Source organism: Liolophura sinensis, chromosome 1 (assembly GCF_032854445.1).
Source record: "Liolophura sinensis isolate JHLJ2023 chromosome 1, CUHK_Ljap_v2, whole genome shotgun sequence".
NCBI lineage: Eukaryota > Metazoa > Mollusca > Polyplacophora > Chitonida > Chitonidae > Liolophura > Liolophura sinensis.
The window spans coordinates 40,437,110-40,460,818 of NC_088295.1; the positions used below are offsets into that span (position 1 = coordinate 40,437,110).

The window sequence follows — 23,709 nt, forward strand, 5'->3', positions numbered from 1 at the left end:
AATCATTTTTATCATTTTATATTTGTACTGCACTTATATTAAAAATATTGAAATAAATTTATTGAAGAACATACTTGTATTCCTAGGTCACTCCTCTCAATATCTGAATTAAAAAACAGAACTATCCTAATTCTTCTAATTTCTGAAAAAGGGTATATATAGTAAATGTGCCAATACATTGTTTATACATAATAAACATTGTCTTGACTCATCACACATTGTATTTCATTTTCTGACAATGACGCGATACATGACAACTGTATGCAGGTATTAAAGTAGGCCACACAGGTGAAACAAACAACTGGTCACCAGGTGTTTCACAGTTACCAGCATGTCAAAGCAGGTCAGTCCAGGTCAGGAACATGATAATGATACATGTTATTTTCTTATCAAGCAAATGTACTAAACAATATGCTTCCTTTTACATACATTTTACACGTACAGAAGTACATGCAGGTCTTCATTTCTGAAGTTTCTGTATGTTTGCATAAACTAGTTCGTGGTTCTCTTCAAGATCTAAATATCACTGATACGTCCTGCGCCATACATTTAACATCTTTATAAAACTAGTACATGCAGGATTTTATTTCTCTACCCGTCCATAACTTAACAAAGCCATAATGACTGTCAGCCAATCTCACAAAGGCTTACATCTGGCCAATAAAATCCTGCCCCATACATGTAAACCATTACATGAAAGAGTTCATATCGGACATTTCTGTATGTGTCCATAACTTAACAAAGCCATAATGACTGTCAGCCATTCTCACAAAGGCTTACATCTGGCCAATAAAATCCTGCCCCATACATGTAAACCATTACATGAAAGAGTTCATATCGGACATTTCTGTATGTGTCCATAACTTAACAAAGCCATAATGACTGTCAGCCATTCTCACAAAGGCTTACATCTGGCCAATAAAATCCTGCCCCATACATGTAAACCATTACATGAAAGACTTCATATCGGACATTTCTGTATGTGTCCATAACTTAACAAAGCCATAATGACTATCAGTCATTCTCACAAAGGCTTACATCTGGCCAATAAAATCCTGCCCCATACATGTAAACCATTACATGAAAGACTTCATATCGGACATTTCTGTATGTGTCCATAACTTAACAAAGCCATAATGACTGTCAGCCATTCTCACAAAGGCTTACATCTGGCCAATAAAATCCTGCCCCATACATGTAAACCATTACATGAAAGAGTTCATATCGGACATTTCTGTATGTGTCCATAACTTAACAAAGCCATAATGACTGTCAGCCAATCTCACAAAGGCTTACATCTGGCCAATAAAATCCTGCCCCATACATGTAAACCATTACATGAAAGAGTTCATATCGGACATTTCTGTATGTGTCCATAACTTAACAAAGCCATAATGACTGTCAGTTATTCTCACAAAGGCTTACATCTGGCCAATAAAATCCTGCCCCATACATGTAAACCATTACATGAAAGACTTCATATCGGACATTTCTGTATGTGTCCATAACTTAACAAAGCCATAATGACTGTCAGCCATTCTCACAAAGGCTTACATCTGGCCAATAAAATCCTGCCCCATACATGTAAACCATTACATGAAAGACTTCATATCGGACATTTCTGTATGCATCCATAACTTAACAAAGCCATAATGACTGTCAGCCATTCTCACAAAGGCTTACATCTGGCCAATAAAATCCTGCCCCATACATGTAAACCATTACATGAAAGACTTCATATCGGACATTTCTGTATGCATCCATAACTTAACAAAGCCATAATGACTGTCAGCCATTCTCACAAAGGCTTACATCTGGCCAATAAAATCCTGCCCCATACATGTAAACCATTACATGAAAGACTTCATATCGGACATTTCTGTATGTGTCCATAACTTAACAAAGCCATAATGACTATCAGTCATTCTCACAAAGGCTTACATCTGGCCAATAAAATCCTGCCCCATACATGTAAACCATTACATGAAAGACTTCATATCGGACATTTCTGTATGCATCCATAACTTAACAAAGCCATAATGACTGTCAGCCATTCTCACAAAGGCTTACATCTGGCCAATAAAATCCTGCCCCATACATGTAAACCATTACATGAAAGACTTCATATCGGACATTTCTGTATGTGTCCATAACTTAACAAAGCCATAATGACTGTCAGCCAATCTCGCAAAGGCTTACATCTGGCCAATAAAATCCTGCCCCATACATGTAAACCATTACATGAAAGAGTTCATATCGGACATTTCTGTATGCATCCATAACTTAACAAAGCCATAATGACTGTCAGTTATTCTCACAAAGGCTTACATCTGGCCAATAAAATCCTGCCCCATACATGTAAACCATTACATGAAAGACTTCATATCGGACATTTCTGTATGTGTCCATAACTTAACAAAGCCATAATGACTGTCAGCCATTCTCACAAAGGCTTACATCTGGCCAATAAAATCCTGCCCCATACATGTAAACTATTACATGTAGGACTTCATTTCTTAAGTTTCTGTATGCATCCATAACTTTATAAAGTCATAATGACTACAAGTTCTCTCAAACACCTACATGTAGATTTGGCTGATATGTCCTGCCACCTATGCCATTCTTCACTGGGCCATCCGTCATAATATGTCCCCTGTGTATAACTCAAATGACCCTTTGATAAAAAACCCTACTGAAAAGTTTTTACTGGGACAATTGATAAAGATTTTTTTTATGAAGGTCCAATACATATATATGCGGGACTAGATGCTCATACATGCAGTCTTATAGTAGCATTCCCCTTCCAATTTGCATCTCTACCCCTGCCATATGGCATGGATGGATATAATATTACTGTACATATAGCAGACTACTGCCATTTATAAATGTCAATAATTGTTTCTGCTGTACGCATACATGTGCAAGTATGAAAATGAGCGGCATCACAATAATAAGTTGCTAAAACTAGAGGCCAGTAATGACCATGCATGCTGTTGTCAAACACAACAGTGCAGGTTGACTAAAGACCAGTTGTTGAACTGCACGGGCAGCAACTGAAACTAAACTATCTACGCTATGATCTGGAAACCATCTGCCATGCAAGTGTGCAGATCTGATGCAAATGGGTTTCTATCTGATGAGCAATATCTCATTTAGAGATTTATGAAGTAATGCATCTATTAATCATCATGAGTGAAACATGAGCTCTGAAAGGCTTTAGTAAACCTGATGTTCATGTCAATGCTGTTGCACTACAATGAAAAGCACTTTACATGTAAAACCTTCCCTCAGTATAATACACAATGTGATTGCTGAAATATATGTTTATGATACTGAATACTGTATTTGCCCTAAAAAGTTGTCCAATAAGATGCTTTTTAAGAGGCGAAGATAGGTCGTAAAATTTTACATTTGGTGCTGAAACTTGCGTTTTAATTTTGCTGAAATTCCAGTAGGTATCAACAACCTTCCAAACCCTCAAAACAGGTTTCTAAGAACTATAGAATTCTCAGAATTAGACAAAATGAGTAACTTGGTCATGGACGAAATTTTAGGTGAAATGCAGTAATTCTGATGTTTATGAACCGTTAGTATAAACTTGGAGTCTGGATGGCAAGCATTCAATGGAAATAAAATGCAAAGTGCGATTTAATAAGCAAAACCCATACACAAATATTTTCAGTCTCAGAAATCCTAACAGGTGAACCAGGGTGTTGAAATATCTATAAATAATTTAATACATATCTAGATACATATACATGTATGTGCTGAAGCTCATTAAATTGATCCAATTGGGGAAAAACTGGAAAATACAAAATGTTTAAAATGTGAATTAAGCAAATTTGACAAACAACATTTAATATATAATGTGTTTTAGTATCTGTTTTTTGGTCAGACCGCTGTATAACATAAATGGAAATAGCCCTATTTAAATTCTTGTTTACAGTGATCTGATTGAAAAACTTTATACTGGGGCAGATTAAATTTTCAACAACATAATGAAATTGGACACACATGTACATATATGTATGATATTCACATCTAGCAATGATAAAAAACAGGACAATCTCCGAGGCTTACAATGCTGAAGCATCATGTTTTTAAAACTGATCTATACGTGTTTATTCACATGATGTACTTCATCAGTGTTTGTTCAAGAATATTTCACTAAATACAAGAGCGCCCAGCATTAATATAGTGTGAAGGATCCAAGCAGAGCCTGGAGGGAATTTTTCAATCTGAATTAAAATAACAGTACATGCACATGAATGTAGATGTGCATATGTATACTCAGTTCAATATGCTTGCAACAGGTTGTCTACCTAACACCATGCTATCTATGCCATACTCTGAATACAAACTTTCCTGATTATAATAAAATCTGTGCCAGAAAATCAATCCTTATTGATTGAGAATACAGTAAAGATTTACATATGTGTGTATGACTCACATGGAAATGCAAGCATTGCTCCTCCATCTTGCTGTTACACTGGCTGTATGTAAACCCTCTGTTTGACCATCTGCATGCAGACAGGGCTTTGTAGTTCACAAACAAAGCGCTCGTCATGCGCTCACAATTTTCACCTGACCAATGCCGACCTCGTCAATGTGTATCAATAACGACTGTCTAGATATTTTTCCTTTGTAATGCGTCTGAAATTATTGCCTGAAGTTATAGGAACATACCTATAAACATATATGTTACACTGTCCCATTGGGACAACCATGTGAATTTCTGAACAGAAACTGTGCATGGTAAGCACAAACTCCCATCAGCCCCCACAGGCAAAGCCTATTATATGGTGGATTGCTCCAAAGTGGTTTGCATTACAAAGCCCATAAAAACTTCTAAATAAATAATGTGCACACAAGGAGAAAAACTGTAGTGGCATTCTTCGAAACAAATAACTTATTCATTCAAATTGCTTCCTGAAACTGGAGGGAGCCAATATTCTTGCCTCCACTTCCTTTTCGCATTTTTCTTTTGCCAGCTGCATTATTTTTGTCTAGTGATAATAAACCTTACTTTCGTGCTGTACAATATACAGAATTTAACATATTCAAGTCTACAATGTATCTCTTTAAAACCAATGCCTATTTTGATTGTTTCTTATGCATGTAGCTCAAAGAAAACTAGCTGCCATCTATTGTTCTTGTATCTGTGTGACTAAACACTAGGATGCAGTGAACATGTTCATCCAGGTTACTAACTGCACAAGTCCCATATAAGCTGACAAGCTAAGCACAGTCAAAACAGGCTATGAAAATTACAGCTATTACATAGAGCTTCTCTTTCAATAATGTTATTAAATTTACTACTTGTCTCACGCCAACACCTATTTGTGTTCAAAAAGACTGCAAAGATACAGGGGGCACATGTGTATTATCACAAACAACTAATTTATAAATTTTTGTCTTTGACTTACAAAGGGTCTGCTAGGAAGATCAAAATACCTTGTTGCTGAGTTATCGAGTGAATTCAGATTTCTGTTCGCGCAGTTTATTTAGGGTTAATTTATTATTATTTACAGTACTCTTACTGCCCGCCCTCCTGTGGAACATTTCTCTGACATGGTGGTAGTCGGGTTTATGGGTGGAGGAAATCAGTGCTCCCCTGTCAGATATAAGTACATGTACCAAGCTTCCTGACAAGATGCATGTAGCATCTCATCATCTCAATGGTCAAGGGCCAATAGCCTGGATTGAGGGATAAATTGGTGTTAAATGCCAAAATTCTATACTCAAGAATTTTTCATTTCTGTGACGGGTCAGTTTTATAGTTGGTGGAGAACAGAGTGCCCGGAGAAAACCACCTGTCTTTACTAACTACATGAAAACTTCCGGACTTAACATGCTTAAAACATAGCCGAAGCAGTCAGAGTTGGACCTGATTGGTCAAGGACCTGATTGGTCAAGGACCTGATTGGTCCCAACTGCGGCCTGAGCCAGTGTGGGTCCCTAGGCTGAAATGAACATGTAGTCTGAGAGTACTGTTCTCTATACACGTACATGTATGCAATGAACACGTTTGCACAGTACTACTGTTAATAATTGTAGTCTGTGATAGACAGATGTATACTCATAGTAAAAGTCACTCTCCATTGTGTATTTTTATAGTATGCTTATATTAATGTACAACTTGTGCCCAAAGATCACAACATACTGAGCTTTCCCTGATTTACAGTATCTTGGCAAAATCAAATAAATGTACACCCAGAATTTCTGTTACAAAGGCCTAATCAATAGTTATAAAGACTACAATACTTGTACTCTTAAATCCTGACATGTCCATAATATCTTGCACGAAGATGAACTAGCCTCTTTGTTATAGCACACAGCTCTATGACGCAATATGCTATGAAGGATTAGGACATAATAAAGAGAGCATCACTCATGCATGAGATAAGAACACCACCCTTGCATAAGAAAAGAACAATACTCTTGCATAAGAAGAGAATGGCACATTTTCACAGTAAACCTACATTAACATGTAGGAGAATACTGTACTTCTTCTCCTTCAATCACTTTAAATAACAGAAGATTGCATTACATAAAAATCCCTAAAATACATTTGCCTGCATTAAGTCTGTAAAACAATGTTTTATTTCAGGACAGATTGTAGTATTTATGATATCCTTGATTCACCTATGTTGAGATTACTCCAAGTCACTGCCAAGATTAAGATCATATTACACACTGTCAATCATTTTAAAATCAGCACTACATTTATATTTATCAGCTCTGAAATTATACATATACCACTACAAGCTAAAACTTGCTACATTTATGCCAGTTCTAGTTCATTTTGACCATTACACTATTAGCTGGAGGACGTTTTCTGAATGTCAAAGTTGATGTCATTGTTATACTGTTGGGGTCTCTGTTATTTTAAACTGTATGATTATGTTTCAAACAAAAATATAGAGTAAATCCAAATGTGTACATGCAATAAGAATGGAGAATGGAGGATTGTATTCCTATGAGCAATTGATACCACAAAACATCCTTTTTGTATAAGATTCAAAGAATTATACGGTAATTTAACAGGAAACCAGGCCAGGTGCACTAGTATAACATTAACCTGAATAATCAAAGAATAAATGTATTAGTGGTTCAGAGCCAAGTTCAATACACGTTATAATATTGTGTCACATGTATAAACTTTATATCAAACTGATCATTAAAAGAACCAGAAAGCTTCAGGAGATATATCAGTAATGTTTTTCTGCTCAAACAAAAATGCATCATACCATTTTATTAACGGCAAAATTATAAAAAGCAAAAATCTAAAAATCTTCAAAACATCTTGAGGACAATACTGAGAAGTATATGTATGAATCCCACACATACACTATGTACTACACTGTATATCTATATGTACTACACTGTATATCTATATTAATTATCATACTACATTGTATTCTACACTAAATATTTGAAAGAAGAAAAACAAAAAGAGCTAAATGAACCATGCAGGAGTCTGAACTCTCACCATGCCATTCCCGTTATCTGAGGTTTGAGCCATTGGTCACCACCCACAAATCTGTAATCTTCTGATACAATGTAATATCTGTACGGCAGGGGTATGGGTTAGTGCACTACCTAAACGCTCTTAACACTGTTGTAGTCAGTCCTTCAATTTCTTGCACTACTGAGCACACCGACATTATTTAATAAACACACAATTCCCTTTCATCTCAAATGGACGCTTTCTTCACAGCTTAACACCCGTCATGCTGTTAACACAACTGAACTATCTTGACCACTGACAATTGAAACATTAGCCGACACGGTCTGGTTTGCAAACTGCTAATACCACTGTCTACAAACAAGAAAGAATGACGAACACAATGTCCCGAAAGCAACAGTGACAATGGTTGTCCTCTGAGCTGCATAAATGTACATGTGTACATTTACACTGAAATAACTGGCAGACTAAACTGTGGGCAGGATAAACGTAATACATGTACATGAGGATGGCCACTGGAATGTGTCTAGTCTGTAGTGCATGTAATCAGTATGTGGCATTTATCCCTATCTCCACAATCAGTGAGCTCCATTATAGTAATGCTTCAGTTACATGTATATTATGTGGGATCTCTACACACCTGTACTGTATGTGTACACATATGCTGGTTATCCATCTGCATGTAGATACATGTGTACATCTGGCTTATCCATGTAGACATATAATCTATAGATCTGTACAACAGATCTGTGTACAAGTCTCCACCCATATACATGTACAGCTGTTTTTTTTTTAAATCATAAACTAGTAAATACATGCATGTATACATGTAAGCTGACATATACAAACTGTTATGCACATATAAATAGCATATGAATCATAATTGTGGGCAAATGACATGTGTGGCAGAGAAAGATAGAAATTAAACAAGGCCTTGTGTTTAAATGGAAATCTAATCTTCATCCTTCATAGATCCTCCACGTATTAAATGAGATTAAAAACAGCAAAAAAAAAGAAAAATAAACCCCTAAAAAAACAAAGAAACAAAACAAAAACGCACACATAAAGATTACATATATGACTGCATATCCATATACCGTACATGTCTCTTGGATACGATACCATGGTTAACAAATTTGTTGTTGATTTTTTTTTGTTTTTTTTTTATCTGAAAATACCTTAAGAATTTTACAGTAGATGACATCATGAGTTCTCCTGTGAAACCCTCAAACAGGAGGTATGAAGTCTTGATACGGCCCAAATTAATAAGAAATTTTGAGCTTCAATAAATATAAAAATAAAATAAACATAGTCATCACATACTTTGAAACCGGAATATTTTACAAAAGTTGTTATTTTTACCGGGAAATTTTGACAAGAAGGATTTCAAACAGAAAATCAACTCTGGTCCTGTCTTTCATAACACGGGCTCTTGAGACGCAGGTACTTGGAACCACTCAGTAGAGCAAAATATTATTACCACAGAATATGGTACTCCAGTCTCTGGGCTAGGATATTACTGATGGACTATCCTAAGGTACCATATATTGAAGTATTTTATTCTGTTCTACCTGTCGGTTCCAACTGCCTGTGCTGCTGAGAGTCCGGTCTGTCATATAAAACACAAACCGCATGAAAAACGATTACACCGACTATCAACAGGTAGGTGATCACAACTGTACAGATGGGTTAATAATGAATCCTACATGTTTGTCGAAAAAACAGCTGATCAGTTTCAATAAAAATCATTTAAACTAAAGCACTGTTTGCAATGGCAACTATAGACCACGACAATTTAATTTTTAAACAGTATGTTTCTGTGTAAAGAAATCCAAATCCAACTTACCTTGCAGGAGAAATCGTAGAATTCGCTGATAGATTTACTGGAACTTGACTGCCGCACGAACCCATTGCGATTCCTTGCTGCTGTTGAGTCGGAGTAACGATCCTTTCCCATGTTGACAGTGGAGAATTACTATTTATCAGGCTTTCAGGTTTTCCACATTGTCATTTTGGCCCCCCAAAACACGGCCTTGGGGTCGCCTTCAAAGGATCTCCTGATTTGACAAGCTTCGTGACTTGCCGCCGAAATTCACACTTCGACAACACTTAAAATGGCGATAAGTCAGCCTCGCGGCGACAGATGAATGATCTTAGGGGAGATAATTCGTGTCCATCGCGGCAACGATTTCTGTACAGTTGCACACAGACGCCTCGCTAACCGCGGTATATAAATGGATATTTAATAACGACAGAGGAGGATTGAAAAGGCCAAATACATATATCGATTTAATAAAAAAAGGACGATTAACATCTCAGGTTTACATATAAATAAACTTACAAAGAATGATGTCATTTTTAAATAAATTTTATAAAGTCGGGAGTTCAAACCGAGCTGATGCTGAATTTTGTAAGCATAACAAACACGCCAAGCGCAATGCTGGTCGACATATTTATACAGCAGCATCACTGTGGAATGCTAAAGCGAAAAACAAAATTCAAACAAAAATGGGTATGCTCAATTTCTGAAGTTAAATTAATTTATATGCCAAAAAAGTAATACCGGAACCGGTACTTGAGTCAAGATATTTTACCTGTAACTCCAAACAAGCATATTTCAATAAAAAATGGAAATCTGTCCATAAGACACAAATTTTAGCCCAAACAGGTTACCATTTGTGTGTTGGTGATAAATGTTTTCTTGGATGAAAAATGTTTATTTGGCACATAAAATACACATTGAAATAATAATAAAAGAAATTTATATGTGTTTTAAAAATTTTGCAAACTGATAAAAAATTCAGTTGATATTTCCTGTTTTGAATTTTTCCACTTTGACATTCCATATAGCTAACTCTGACCAAAGAAACCTAAGAAGTCACATCTTTCTGACTCGAGTCAGGACAGTGCTTGGCCTTTCCGGCTGTGCGTCAGTCAGAGAAGTAGGCCTATACGTGTGTGCCCGGGAACACTCTTCACGAGGTCGGACGACGCTCTACCTCTCGGCCGTATGCGAAGACTTGAATTTTATAACATTATTGATCAATAGTTAAACATTTTGTGGAATATGGAGATGTACGGTTTGCAGAGAAGAAAGTATGTATCGTGTGGGTTTTAGGTATATCCATGTCGGATAAAGAAGCTTTGCAGAAATAACTATATATGCGCATATGTGTAAATGCACAGTGACATTAGAGCTGTTTGCGGATTTGTCCTGATTTTATATTGTCTGAACATTAGCATGTTTAGGAAGGTTTTTTTGCAATTTATTGTTTATATATATATATATATATATATATATATATATATATATATATATATATATATATAGGATGTTTAGGAAGGTTATATATATATATATATATATATATATATATATATATATATATATATATATAAAACAATAAATCGCAAAAAACCTTCCTAAACATCCTAATGTTCAGACAATATAAAATCAGGACAAATCCGCAAAAATATATATAAAATATGTCAGCAATTGCAGTCATTTTGATTTTGTATGATCTAGCCTGACCAGTTACCAAAGTACTAATGCAATGGAAAGACTATAATTTTCAGTGTGTTGTGAAGGTATAGGGTACCAAAATAATGAACTAGGGCGTGTAATCACCACATGAAACGAGTACACAGATTGCATGGGCTAAGTACAAGAAAATTTACTTTCGATTTTGTTATTACATTATCTACATTGTCCCCCCCCCCCCCAATAAAATAACAGTAGGCCTATGTCATAATATAGGGATAATATTGACTGTAAATCGATATTAACCGAATAATATTTCATGCGTTACAAATCAATCATATATAGTGAATAGAGCAAACATGGTAAGGTGGCCAATCACTATCAACAGAGGCTTTCGAACAGTCGATTCCTTAATTTCAAGCTTAGGTCCATTGCATGTACATACTTAGTAATGCATTTCTGTGAAGTTAATTCATGTATACATTTTTATTGATTTTGGATTATCATCAAACTTACCGTGAAACCGATCCCGACTGTGGCAGAAAATGATCCCTGCTGAAACTTTCCCTGATCAAACTGTACCAATAATGACGTTTTTCCAACACCACTGTCGCCCACCAAGATTGTCTGCAACAAACAACGGTTAAAGGGAGGTAATCACAAAGGAAAGTCAAATGTACACAGGTACAATTGTCTCCCCTACTATCTGCAACGGCCGAAATGTCGGATCGTGTGTCACAAGGAAATCCATTTTCAACAGGAATCAAACCGTTCATTTAATCCGTATGGAAAAGGTTGCTGTTGAAATAAGTCGGTTGATGTTTGCACACTTATTAACCAATTACAGCCATTGCATGCAAATATCTACAGATATAGAGATCTCTCCATTGTATGCAAATAGCTACAGATATATCGATCTTTCTAAAATCAATTAGCTACAAAACAAGATGTTTAGCTAAACTTAGCTGCACAAGATCTCTATGCGATCTTTAGAAAAAGAAAGAAAGTCCACATGAATAATATTCTGGAACCTGAATAGAGGAACCGTCAACTGGCTTGTTTCTGTGATATATGCATGGGTCTACGTGTACTACCGTAAAATGTATCAGGTATAGGGGCCATGTGTCAAGCACCTTCAGGCTTGAGTTAAAAGTTCAAACAGAATTGCTCAATGAAGTTTACAATTTGTACACTGATTTTTTTACCGCACAACAATGTACCTACTGCAATCTGAGTTCTTTCCTGTCATGTGTTTAGCGCTTTAAATTGCTTGATACAATACATCATTGATACAGTGAACAGGGGCCCGCGTCTAGGCCTATTGAAGTTAAGAGCATACCTTGAACAGATCATGTAGCTTGCAGACCCACATAAGGCCTATTAGTTCTATACTATTCATAGAGCTGTCTTAGGTGTATCAACATTCAGATATAAAGTGATCAATCAAAATTGTTGATTTTAGAATCTGCTAAAATGGTTCCATACATACTGAAGGTCGTTACCTGTCCAGCGAGTAAAAATTCAACTTATTCTTCAAGAGTTTTCTAAATACTCAAACCATATGGAAGCGCTCTTCTCGAAATGAGCATGCATACATGCTATACAGAGGGAAGACTTGGGAAACTAATGTTTACTTTTGTTGTGAGTGTACACAGCTTATTTTATGAGGTTGTTACAGGAACGGGTCTAGCCGATCGGCTCCCTAGGGAGCTTCTGAATATATTCCGACTGCAAGGCAGCTGGCATTTAGAAAATTGTTTACATAGCAGTTTTTATGACCCTCATATGGGATTGTACTTTGTAGTTATAACACTAAGCAGTCCCAAATGTCTACATTCATATTATTCTTGACAATTGAGCCTATATTATATGAATTACAAATATGTATCAATAAAACAAAAATGCGAAATCAGAGATTGGCTAAGATTATTAACAGTATCGAATACTCGACCTCAGAATATGACACACAATGGTCAGCAATACATGCCAATCGTCTATACCTTTTGACCAAGGTATATAGCCCCCAGCAGAAGCAGAATAGGTAGAATTTACAACGCAGAACATGCATTACCCACTCATTTGATGATCGGAAAAAATATAGCCCCCAAGGTTGAATACATCAGGTAGTTGGATGTCATTTATCCGATATCATGAAAGATAAATATCATGAAGATTAATGCTACCCTGTCATCATATAAATCTATACTAAAAACGAAACGTAAAACATTTAGTATATATCTATACGTGAGGAGCATCAGTAGACACCCTTACAGCGAAGGATATAAATAGGTCTATTCGTAAAAGTTTTCAACGCGATTTCTGGAAATCAACAGAAGTGGAAAAAGATCGTTTGTAAGGAAATGAACATGTCATTTATAAACACCTGCTGATAACGGATAAGAGAGGCTAAACACTCTTGAGAGGTTTTGTCATCAAGATCGGATTCTTTCCTAACTTCGAAGATTTCCGTGTGCATCAACACAAAAGATTGATGGTCTTGCCGACCTGATGGCGTGTTAAGATGGACAAAATGAAAAAGTGAAAACAACGAAAAAAAATAGATAAAGTGCAGAGCTGATATGTTATGGAGCATATACAGTGGCTCTAGATTCTGCTCATGTACATGTATACAGCTCGGTTTATTGATTACTTTCTTATTTGATTGGTGTTTTACGCCGTTCTCCAAGTCCAGCTCATGCTGGCTTCCTCTCCGGCCGTACGTGGGAAGGTCTGCCAGCAACCTGCTGAGGGTCGTGGGTTTCCCCCGGGCTCTGTCCGGTTTCCTCCCACCATAGTGCTGGCGGCCGTTGTATAAGTGAAATATTCTTGAGTACGGCGTAAAACACCAATCAAATAAATAAATAAATAAATAAATTACGCCCTTCTCAATAATATTTAACTTATACGACGGCGGCCAGAAGTATGGTGGGGGAAAACCGGGCAGAGCCCGGATGAAACCCACAACCATCCGCAGGTTGCTGGAAGACCTTCCCATGTAAGGCCGGAGAGAAAGCCACTATTATAGAATAGATCAGACAATTAAGATTAGATTTATGCTCGCTTTGGCATGAGAAACAGCTATTACGTAGCTCATGTACATCACACAAGCTTTACCGCAAGTATTAAATTCAACAAACCTAACAAATCAAGTTACTCGATAAAGACGTTTACATCTGACGTTGCTAAATGTATGATCACAATTTATTCCATGTAAACAATATATACACAAATACATTCACGCCTTAGTTGCAAAGTCTCAAGTCACTACAATATGGCTGCAGTATTCTGTGGTGTTAAGCAATAATTATTCATTTAGAATCACGGTCCAGTACTGAACCTTATGTCACGTTCATGCGGATTCAATCATTTTATCGATGCTTGTTAACATTTCAAGAATTCAGTTGTCCTTTATCACAACTGATAGACGATACAGAAAATGGGCAGCATTTGCTAGAAAAGTATTATTGGAAAACGTCTAAGAATTACAATAGTCTTATCTTCGACAATACTCGCGCGGACTTAAAACGACTATCGATTTACTACCCTAAGGGTTAATTACATTTTGCCGCTATTTTTTCCATCAAACTTAACACGGCAGCCATAGTTCAATTTTAGCCAGAACTCGGTCTGGGTTTTGTCAGAATGTCAAGTTGATAAAACACAATGATTTAAGAAATGTTCCAAGTATTATGACATCTCGGAATGTCGATAAGAATGAGTTGTATGACTACTGCTTAATGTTCACAGTACTAAAAACCGTACGATTCTCTGTAATACAAAAAAATTCATTTTACGTGTGTAGTGCTGTGGAAAGAACACAAGTTAAGATGCAGAGCACGGAAAACCTCTCACATTTCGAAAGTCTTCACAAGGATTATGTTAAATCACGTATACCGCCTTCGAATCACCATGGTAACGCATCACATTTTATTTTTCTCTGACAACGGCACACCTCTTGCTTTATGTACATGGCTATTTCCGGTCACTAATGGATCAAACACTTTACAGCCGGAAGTCGCACTCTTCATCCGGAAGCAAATAATGATGCTTCGCTTCTGGCATAGAAAGCCCTGCAAATATGTGTATTTCTATACTCTTATTTTTAAGGGCAGCTGTTTTTACAAACTGAGTGATACAAACCCGTTGATTTTGATTTTAATCATGAAGACGATTTTAACACAGAAAAACGAGGTTGTATGAATGACATTTTATAACTGTCAGTCGGGTTCATCGATGCTTTTTCCTCTATTGTGAATAATTATATGGCTGATAAGACGTCTGGACGCTTTTAAAACTCTTTGATGACCATAAGATGACATTTATCCATGCACAATGTACATATCTGACTCTTTATGAATTGTCCTGCATTCAGCAAGAATCGTGTTACCGATGCGTGTTACAAATAGAATCAAAACCCACGAATCAGATCAAAAAGCTTATTATTTTTGGAAACTGTACGTTCTTTGAATTTTCGATCATCAAGGCTCCAACCTCTAAACAACTATGTAAAAACGGTTAAGCATATAAGGCGTTCTTTGAAGTGAATTCGACCGTTCCAACCCATAGAAAGCGTCTTGTACAAGCGGCGTAACACTGGTGGTTACTGTCAAATAACAACACAAACGTCAACTGATCAGAAAAAGAAACGGTATTGATTTTGTGTCGTAAAACACGGCGAAGGAGATAAAAGCAAGACTTGCCATCGATTTCTCTTCTGGGTCATGCATTCGAGCGAAGACTTCATTGATTCACAGGACATCCGGGCACATTCTGGCGGACTAAACTGTCCCCAATAACCGGTTCAAAACATGGCTCATCTGCCGTTCTCAACCCAGACTTATTACAGTTTGAATCCACAACAACACGAAGCCATCATCAAACCACGTCTGCGTTTGAAGTTCACCGGCTTCCAGACGCTTATAACATTGCTTATTCTGCCCGTAAGCATTTCATTACGGAACGAAGAGCAAAGCCTTGATAGCGGGTAAACGCCAAGCCGTGTTATGTACACAAATAGGCCACTATAAGCATTAGACATGGAGATCAGGAGCTGATTCAGCACTTAGTTTTTAGGCCCAGCTTGCCAAAATTTCAAACTCCATTAGGCGCCTATTACACTTATTTTTGGACGCCGACAGTTTATACTTTGATATATGTATCCACAATATAGAGTTTCAAACTTACACTGGGTAGATAAAGCAATCGGCAAAATAATTTATTTATTTATTTGATTGCCAACAAACAATGTGCAGGTCAATTCTTTTACGTGAATCGACTTTGAATATGACGTAAAATACTGATCAGACGGACTCAAGAATATTTCACTTAGAATATTTCACGGCCGCCAGCATTATGGTGGGAGGAAACCGGGCAGAGCCCGGGGGAAACCCACGACCATCTGCCGGTTGCTGGGAGACCTTCCCATGTAGGGTCGGAAGGGAAGCCCGCATGAGCTAGACTTAAACTCACAGCGATCGCACCGGCTCTGGCGTGCTAGAGCTTTTGGCCACGGAGGCACTTCGCCAAAATCAAAATACTTTTTAAATTCCTGAATTCTTAATTGTACTTTCTGCGAGGCCGAGATGTTGAACTGCTTGAGGTCTACTCTGATTAATGCACAAATTCATAAATTTATATTAACGATGTAATGACAGTCTTGATGCAAAGTGATTTTAACTAGCACTGAGGCTACACACAAACGTGTAATCAATAATATTCATATTTTGAGTTTTCTATTTTATAATATCACAAAGCAAGACCAAAGCAAGACACTTGCTAAGATCATAAGATTGGTTATTTTGTTGCTGCTTGCTTACCGTCTGATCAGTATTTTACGTCATATTCAAAGTCGATTCACGTAAAACAATTGACCTGCACATTGTTAGTTGGCAACAGATGTTTTGGATTTTGGTTTGCGGGAGAAAATCCTTGCCATGGTGGAAACATGGTATGAATCAAATCATGATCTCAGTTCGATACTCTACCGCAAAATATTACTCTATAATATAATGCGTGCTTCTATTTGACAAGAGCTAAAGCTTGTCATAGAGACTTAAATTAACGGAACTAAACGCCACAGAGTCAAACATCATCGAATATCAATGTTACTGTACCGTACAAGAGATGAATCCACAAATGATTGATCCGAAAACAAAAAATTTCCATTCACTTTATTAATCACATGCAGCGAAGTCATGGAGGGATTCAATCATTGTAAATTGTTTCATAATGGAAATATGAAAAATATCATAGATGATTCGTTTATGCAATAAATAAATGAATTCAATAAAAAATGACAGTGCAGTGTGAGTAACTGAAAAAAACTCACTTCCAGCTTGCAAGCTGTAAGGTTTCGCCGTTTTGCAAATGGGCCTTTTACGACTCTTGGATACTTAATCACCACCTTGAGCACAGCACATTCAAACGGCTATTTCCATAGCATGTTAACACTACTATGCGGCTTTTTTCCTTATCTTCATGGCTATGCTCCATCAAGTTATGTTCTATCAGGTTACTAATATCAAGGGGATACAGAAAAGCCAGCATTTTATTTCCACGAACACTTTAATTACCGATTGCCAACGCGGAATTGAAAAAAAAAATAACAAAAGAAAAAAAAACAAAAATATGAGAGGGGCCATAGATTCATCCATAACTGGGCGATAAAAACATGGCTCTTTTCAATGATCGCAGCCTAGTTCTCGCTGTTTGTATTTGTAATGGTAGTGTAAGAATCCGGTAATCTCCTCTTATACTCATAAGGAACATTTGGCCTTCTTTATATGGTCATTATAAGCGGGGCCAATTGCTAAGACTAAACTGAACGCAATACTCGTGAAGTATTTCGTGTGGTACATGCATGTGCGTGTACATTTGGAGCATCCATATTCATGAGCGAATAAACACTTTGGTTAACATGTTTTCTGAGTGATTTTGTTCTAAGGAAGCCTTTAAGGTGTTTTCTTAACAGTCATACCGCGATAGCGTAGGTGTGAACGCGTAGTAAATCAGTGCCTTTATTTCCGTGGCTATGTAATGTAGGATTCAACTAGCTGCAGCCCGGCAGCAGTCCTGTAAATTCATGAAAACACAATTCCAACCGTCAAGAATTGTTCTACAGTGGGTGATAAAACCTGTTAGCCCTCTTGTGCAATTCCCTCTCCTACATGACAAAAACTGAAACGAAGGTTTGGACTGACTATCAGTTCTTTTAAATTAGAGATGATTAGAGCCATAAAGGTGTAGGCGATCCTGCATGATGAAAAGAGCACATACTGCGCCATTTGCTAATGGCTTGTTCGACATTTCTTCTTCGGATTTTACAAATTAAATCGAGCATAACAAAAACACAACACATGCTGTAGGAATTACGTGTGCGGCAGTAGAGAACTGAGCTGAAAAATGATTTGTTTGTTGGGCGAATAAACACTTTGGAATAAACACCATATTAAAGAGAACAAAATTTATGAGGTTTTCAGTTTAACATATTTGGATGGCGGCTCCATTCCATAGAATGATTTGTTGGCAGGCAAAAAGGTATTTGAGCATTCATGTTAATGTATCCACAGTAGTCAATTCATAAAGAACTATGGCCACAACATTTGGGCCTGAAAATCTTAACATTCGTAATTGCTTTAAAAACTAAAGTTACATTTTTAGAGGGGGCGGGGTGGGGCAAGGCTTACATCTCATAGGCCATTTTAATAATGACCTGATGGAAAAATGTGTGAATATTTACAAATGTACTTGTTTTTACACATTTTCATACTCAAACAAATATTCGTTAATTAGGATAATAATTCATGTACTTCTGAATATGTCGTTTCAGTTTACCAAAGACTGATTCCTTCATTCATTTTTAACGTCTATGTTCATGCAGTCTGGCTCAATAATGCACGCATTATCTCTCAGTAACTGAAACGCCCTCGTCTCACGTCACTTCCTCCCCACTCTTCGGTCATTTATTAACACATAAGCCTATAATGTCAATCTTCCATAACTCTGTTTAAATGTGGATAAAGTAAACAAAGGTTTGAGAGAGAATACCGCTTTACTATGGCTTACTTGAAACTAAATGAAGATGTTGACATTTCATTGCCACGGGGTAAGCTAAAGTCAACGCGAATTAAACTAATATGATCCAACTCACTTAAACTGCATATAAGGTCAGTATTCTGTGGATGGCAAGATACAACATGGGCAAGATTTAGCGCACATTGCTTCAAAAATTAGGCACCGCTCTAGACAAAGAAAAAAATCTGATGAATTTGAGACATCACCATTGTACTGAAATGAATAACGAATATTCACTGGTGATAGCAATAATAAAAATCGATGCTAGATGTGCTTCTTTAGATACAAGGGCTTAGCCGTCAGAAGCGAGCTCCATTTGCAATTTTTGTTTTCAAACAAGATTAACTCTCAGCTTATTTCCCCTTAATTGAGACAGCCTGCTTTTTATCTTTGACGTCTGATAACCATGTTTAAATGGCTCACGATCTGGAGCAGGTGGGAATGCCGAAACTTGATCTAAAATCTAAAATGACCGTAACCCGTAACTTAACTGGTGTCGATTTCATCAATACTGGATGTGTTCATGACTGCACCACTTCTGACCAAAGGGCGCTTGGACGCGCGCTCACCGGAAGCAGGTAGCTCTACAGCCGGAAGTACTTCGGGTTTTATATGTCGCGTTGTAATTACTGATCAATGAGTTTAAGGGAAGAGACATCACGATACCCAAATGACATTCATTTATTTAATTACCACGCGCACAGAACACTGCTTCGAATCGATTGATATCGAGTAGCCTATACACATCCAATTAATGACCAATGTGTTACCACTGCAGAGGTATTAGGATCCCCCATGCTCTCTTTTCGGCATTATTTTGACCAACTTCGGACCTTAGTGTACGACGTAGAGGTACCGTCATTGGGTTGTCATAAATTAACGCCGCTCCCACCGCTTAAGGATGTTTTTTTCTAAGAAAAGAAATACTCAGCGATAAATAAATAGCAATATCTATAATGGTCCTCGATGTTTTGTTCTATAGTGTATAGTATATATAGCAAACTCAGTGCAACAAGTGGTCAGATTAACTGAAACGTACGTACAGCTGACAACATAAAGTCACTTGGATTGGGTTCATTCTGTGAAATTCTCAAAATACACCACAAAACTCACCCTTTACACCATGTATGGCTTACCCCTTAAAAAGCAACACCCGTCCTTTCGAATTGGTTTTCTGAGAACACATTTCAGAGGAAATGGCAAAGAAAGAAAGTGAGGTCAGTGAATTCGGAGCTGTCAAGAACGGCTGGATTATCAAAATGCTCCAGAGCATGGAATAAAAGGAGAAAAGAAATGTTTTATAGAAAAGGCATGATCGCCCGAAGCCATCAACTCCAAAGCCCATTCTACAGCTGAGGATGGGAATAAAGCTGAGATTGTTTATAACAGTTTCAAGCCGTGTGCAGTTATCCCCAAAAGAGACTGACCAGTGGCTGTTTTATCAGACGTCGTTCACAGCCCAGACGTCTCGTGAACTCTCGCATTATCACCCAGACAAAACGATCAGCCGATAACTGACTAAAAGCCCTTTTGATTGTGTCTTTGTGCCATGTAAAGCTGACTGATTTGTTCCTTAGGTTTCTTCTTGTCTGGTTTCGCGGATTTATGTAGATTAACCTATCTTAGACATATCAAAATGTGCTCAGTCCACTGGAAGATATGAGATATAGGTTATGTCAAACCTATACCTCAGTTTATTGACTGAAAATTTCTTGAAAAACCTAGAGAACGGCATCTTTGAGACTTTTTCAAATGTTTCGTAGGAATAACTCACCAAATGTGAAATGTTGCAGTATTATATATGTGTTAAATCAAGAAGTCTAAATGTAATTCTGAGGTCAGTGTAATAGTTATACAGTGGAACATACATGTATGTGCAGAGAAACAATAGACAACCTACATCGTGCCAAAACAAAATGACAAAAGCTTTACCCGACTGATAATCTTAGGAAATGAATAATTATCGGCTAACACATTTTGACGCGGTTGTAATTGTTCATTATGCTGTGGGCTGTTTGCAACACAGAAAACACGCCAACCTCGAGAGTGGGATTTCAGGTCTTCAGCTTTATATCCAGTCGGAAACCAGACAAAATAAATGAAGTCAGATGTGATCTGGTAAGCGAAGAAACTCCTCTTCACCATATGCACTCAAGAGTCACAAAAAGCTTTCACTTGCAGTGGGTACAAATGCATACTTTTTTTTTCGTTTTGTCTTGACCCATGAGGTGCGCGAATTTAGCGAGAGTTGGTTTGGCTAGTATACACATAGGGGAGGACTGTGGTACCCGTCGGGTTCTTCACGGCTTCCTTAACCCATAAACCTACATGACCCTCATGGTACAAGCGAAATATTCCATGAGCATTTGTGACTTTAACATCAGGTGTTTAAGGAGCCCGCAGAGGGTTTTTGATTGGAAAATAAAATAACAAAAGGATATATTACAATCTTATAGGCAACCTCCGTGGTTAGCATGCTAGCACAGCACAATGGCACAGAAGCCTCTAACCAATGTAATCCCTCTCAAATCAAGTCCAGCTCATGCATGCTGGCTTCCTCTCCTGCCGAACGTGGGTAGGTCTGCATGGCAGCAATCTGCGGATGGTTTCCTCGGGGGTCTGCATGATTTCTCTCTTACCATAATGCTAGCCGACGTCAGCGAAATATTCTTGGGCACGCCGTAAAAAGCACCAATCAAATAAATAAATACAATCTAAGAATACAAATGCCTTCATATATTTCTCGCTACGAATACATTTTCATTTCATTTTTTCCACAAATTGGGTAACCGAGTTTTGATGGTCAGATTTAATATGAATGCAAAAATGATAAATATAACTCTTCACCTTTCTATGTCGCTCCTAAGCAAAAAACTTCAGGTGCCTGCAGGAAATGAATATTTCACACACTTCTTTTTCCTGCGTTTTTGTTACTTTGCAATGTCGAGAGAATTCACGTGATATTTGTGTCTCTAACTCCATCCGACGTACACACCATAAACAAGGTGTTTCCGACGCCGTACTGGTATTTCCTTCCCACTCGATTCCTGGCGCCTGTTTCAGAGGAAGTCTGTCTCATATAATGGCAGATCGATATTTACCATGCAGTAAGAATGTCATTTTTTGCGTCCTCTTTTTTCCAGTCTCACGTGGATTCTCGTAAAAATGTCTTTATTTGTCACTTACCACTGCGTATTCAACCCACAGCCGTTAACTGGACAATGCAAACAGTTACTCCTCAGTCAAACGCCCCTTCTATGGCGAATTTATGGACTCCTTAAATTGGTTGACGTTTGATGAAGTGTTTTGCGAACTACAGCCGCGTTATTCTTGTTTGATTTATACCTTCTACCACCGATCACCTGATTCATTCTCTGACAGGATGACTCTCTGCCTGATGACATAACGGCAGAGGTGTACACAAGCAAAGTCATTGAAATATCTAAGTACAACGGAAAAGAAACAATACCAGCTGTCCGTGAAAATGCCTGAGTAGTAGCAAGGAATTCAACTCCAGCCCCACGGCCCCCAAGTCGATAAATACTTTACTCGACGGGTATTTCTATACATGACACAAAATTAAAGGAGGCGCTATACATGAAGCACACAGTTTCACCACACATTAGTTAACGCAAATGAATATTATCTTTCACGCTGAGAATAAAATCCACTCCGTTTTAAAGTATAAAGAAGCTTAAGGAAAGCAACACGCATCTGTCTCAGTTGAGCTGTTTACATAAATAGTCCACGCCATTGTTTATTTCTTCTTTGAAAGTCTTTCTTTTCTCAACTCCTTTAAAAAATGCCAAGCTGAAATAAGCTGCAAGATTTAGTGGGATTCCGATTGACTTAGACTGTTTAATGTTAATGCATTCTTGCCTTCTGTGGGGAACGAAAATTGCTTCTCTTAGAAATTAAATGAAAATTGATATAAACAGCATATCCATGCAGTTCGCAGCACTGTCGTAAATTGGCCTAAATAGCTGTAGGTGCTGACAATCTAGGTCAAAGTTCAGCGATCGTCTACAGAGTAACAATGAATACCTGACGCTTGTTTGTTTACCTTTTTGTTCGGTGTTTTATTAAATTTCCAGTTTATGATATAATACTTAGACATTAATATAACGCGCATCTTTCGAAAATAGTTCCTCGCATTTAGTATCTATAAACTGATCACTATGATATCGAAGGCATAAGTAATTTCAACAAGAACTGATGGCATTTCATAAATACGATAAAAAGTCGACAGTGGATTAGCCGTTTTAATCTTACAAATCACAAAATGGCATACACCTTGAACATTACTTTAAGACTGATTCTGTTTGGTAGTACCGATTCGTGACTTGACTGAATTTGCTAAATTTTGTGTAGAACTTTATTTTGTTAGACGAATGCTTGCTTGATGATCGTGGGAATCAGCTCTCTTGCCCGCGATCGTGTGGGTACATACACGTGGTCTTGCCTTGAAGGATTTAGAGATCATATCGACAAAGACTTCACGATTGTGTAAAACTTTACAAAAGGCTGGTGTTACTATCTTAAGCCAAATTAGAGTTTATAGTATGTAATATTTTGCGAATGAAAACGCACAAAATTGAATGCAAACTGCTCTGATGTTTCACCTTAGTGATAAAAAAAAAACAAACAAAAAAAAAACGTTCGTCGAACAATGGCGAAGCAATGAGCA

General features: G+C 37.4%; 1 protein-coding gene across 4 annotated transcripts in view; it reads right to left on the bottom strand.

The window, feature by feature from the left end:
• LOC135472438 (ras-related protein Rab-37-like) overlaps positions 1-23,709 on the bottom strand; it is a 53,024-nt gene that overhangs the window by 20,883 nt on the left and 8,432 nt on the right. For 2 of the 4 annotated variants that reach the window (XM_064751946.1, XM_064751954.1), the window contains exon 2: positions 11,466-11,576. In XM_064751946.1, the coding sequence (XP_064608016.1) occupies positions 11,466-11,576 (111 nt within the window). Of the gene's footprint in view, positions 1-9,314; positions 9,572-11,465; positions 11,577-23,709 lie in introns of those variants that run through there. The other 2 variants (XM_064751964.1, XM_064751972.1) reach the window with 1 other exon arrangement.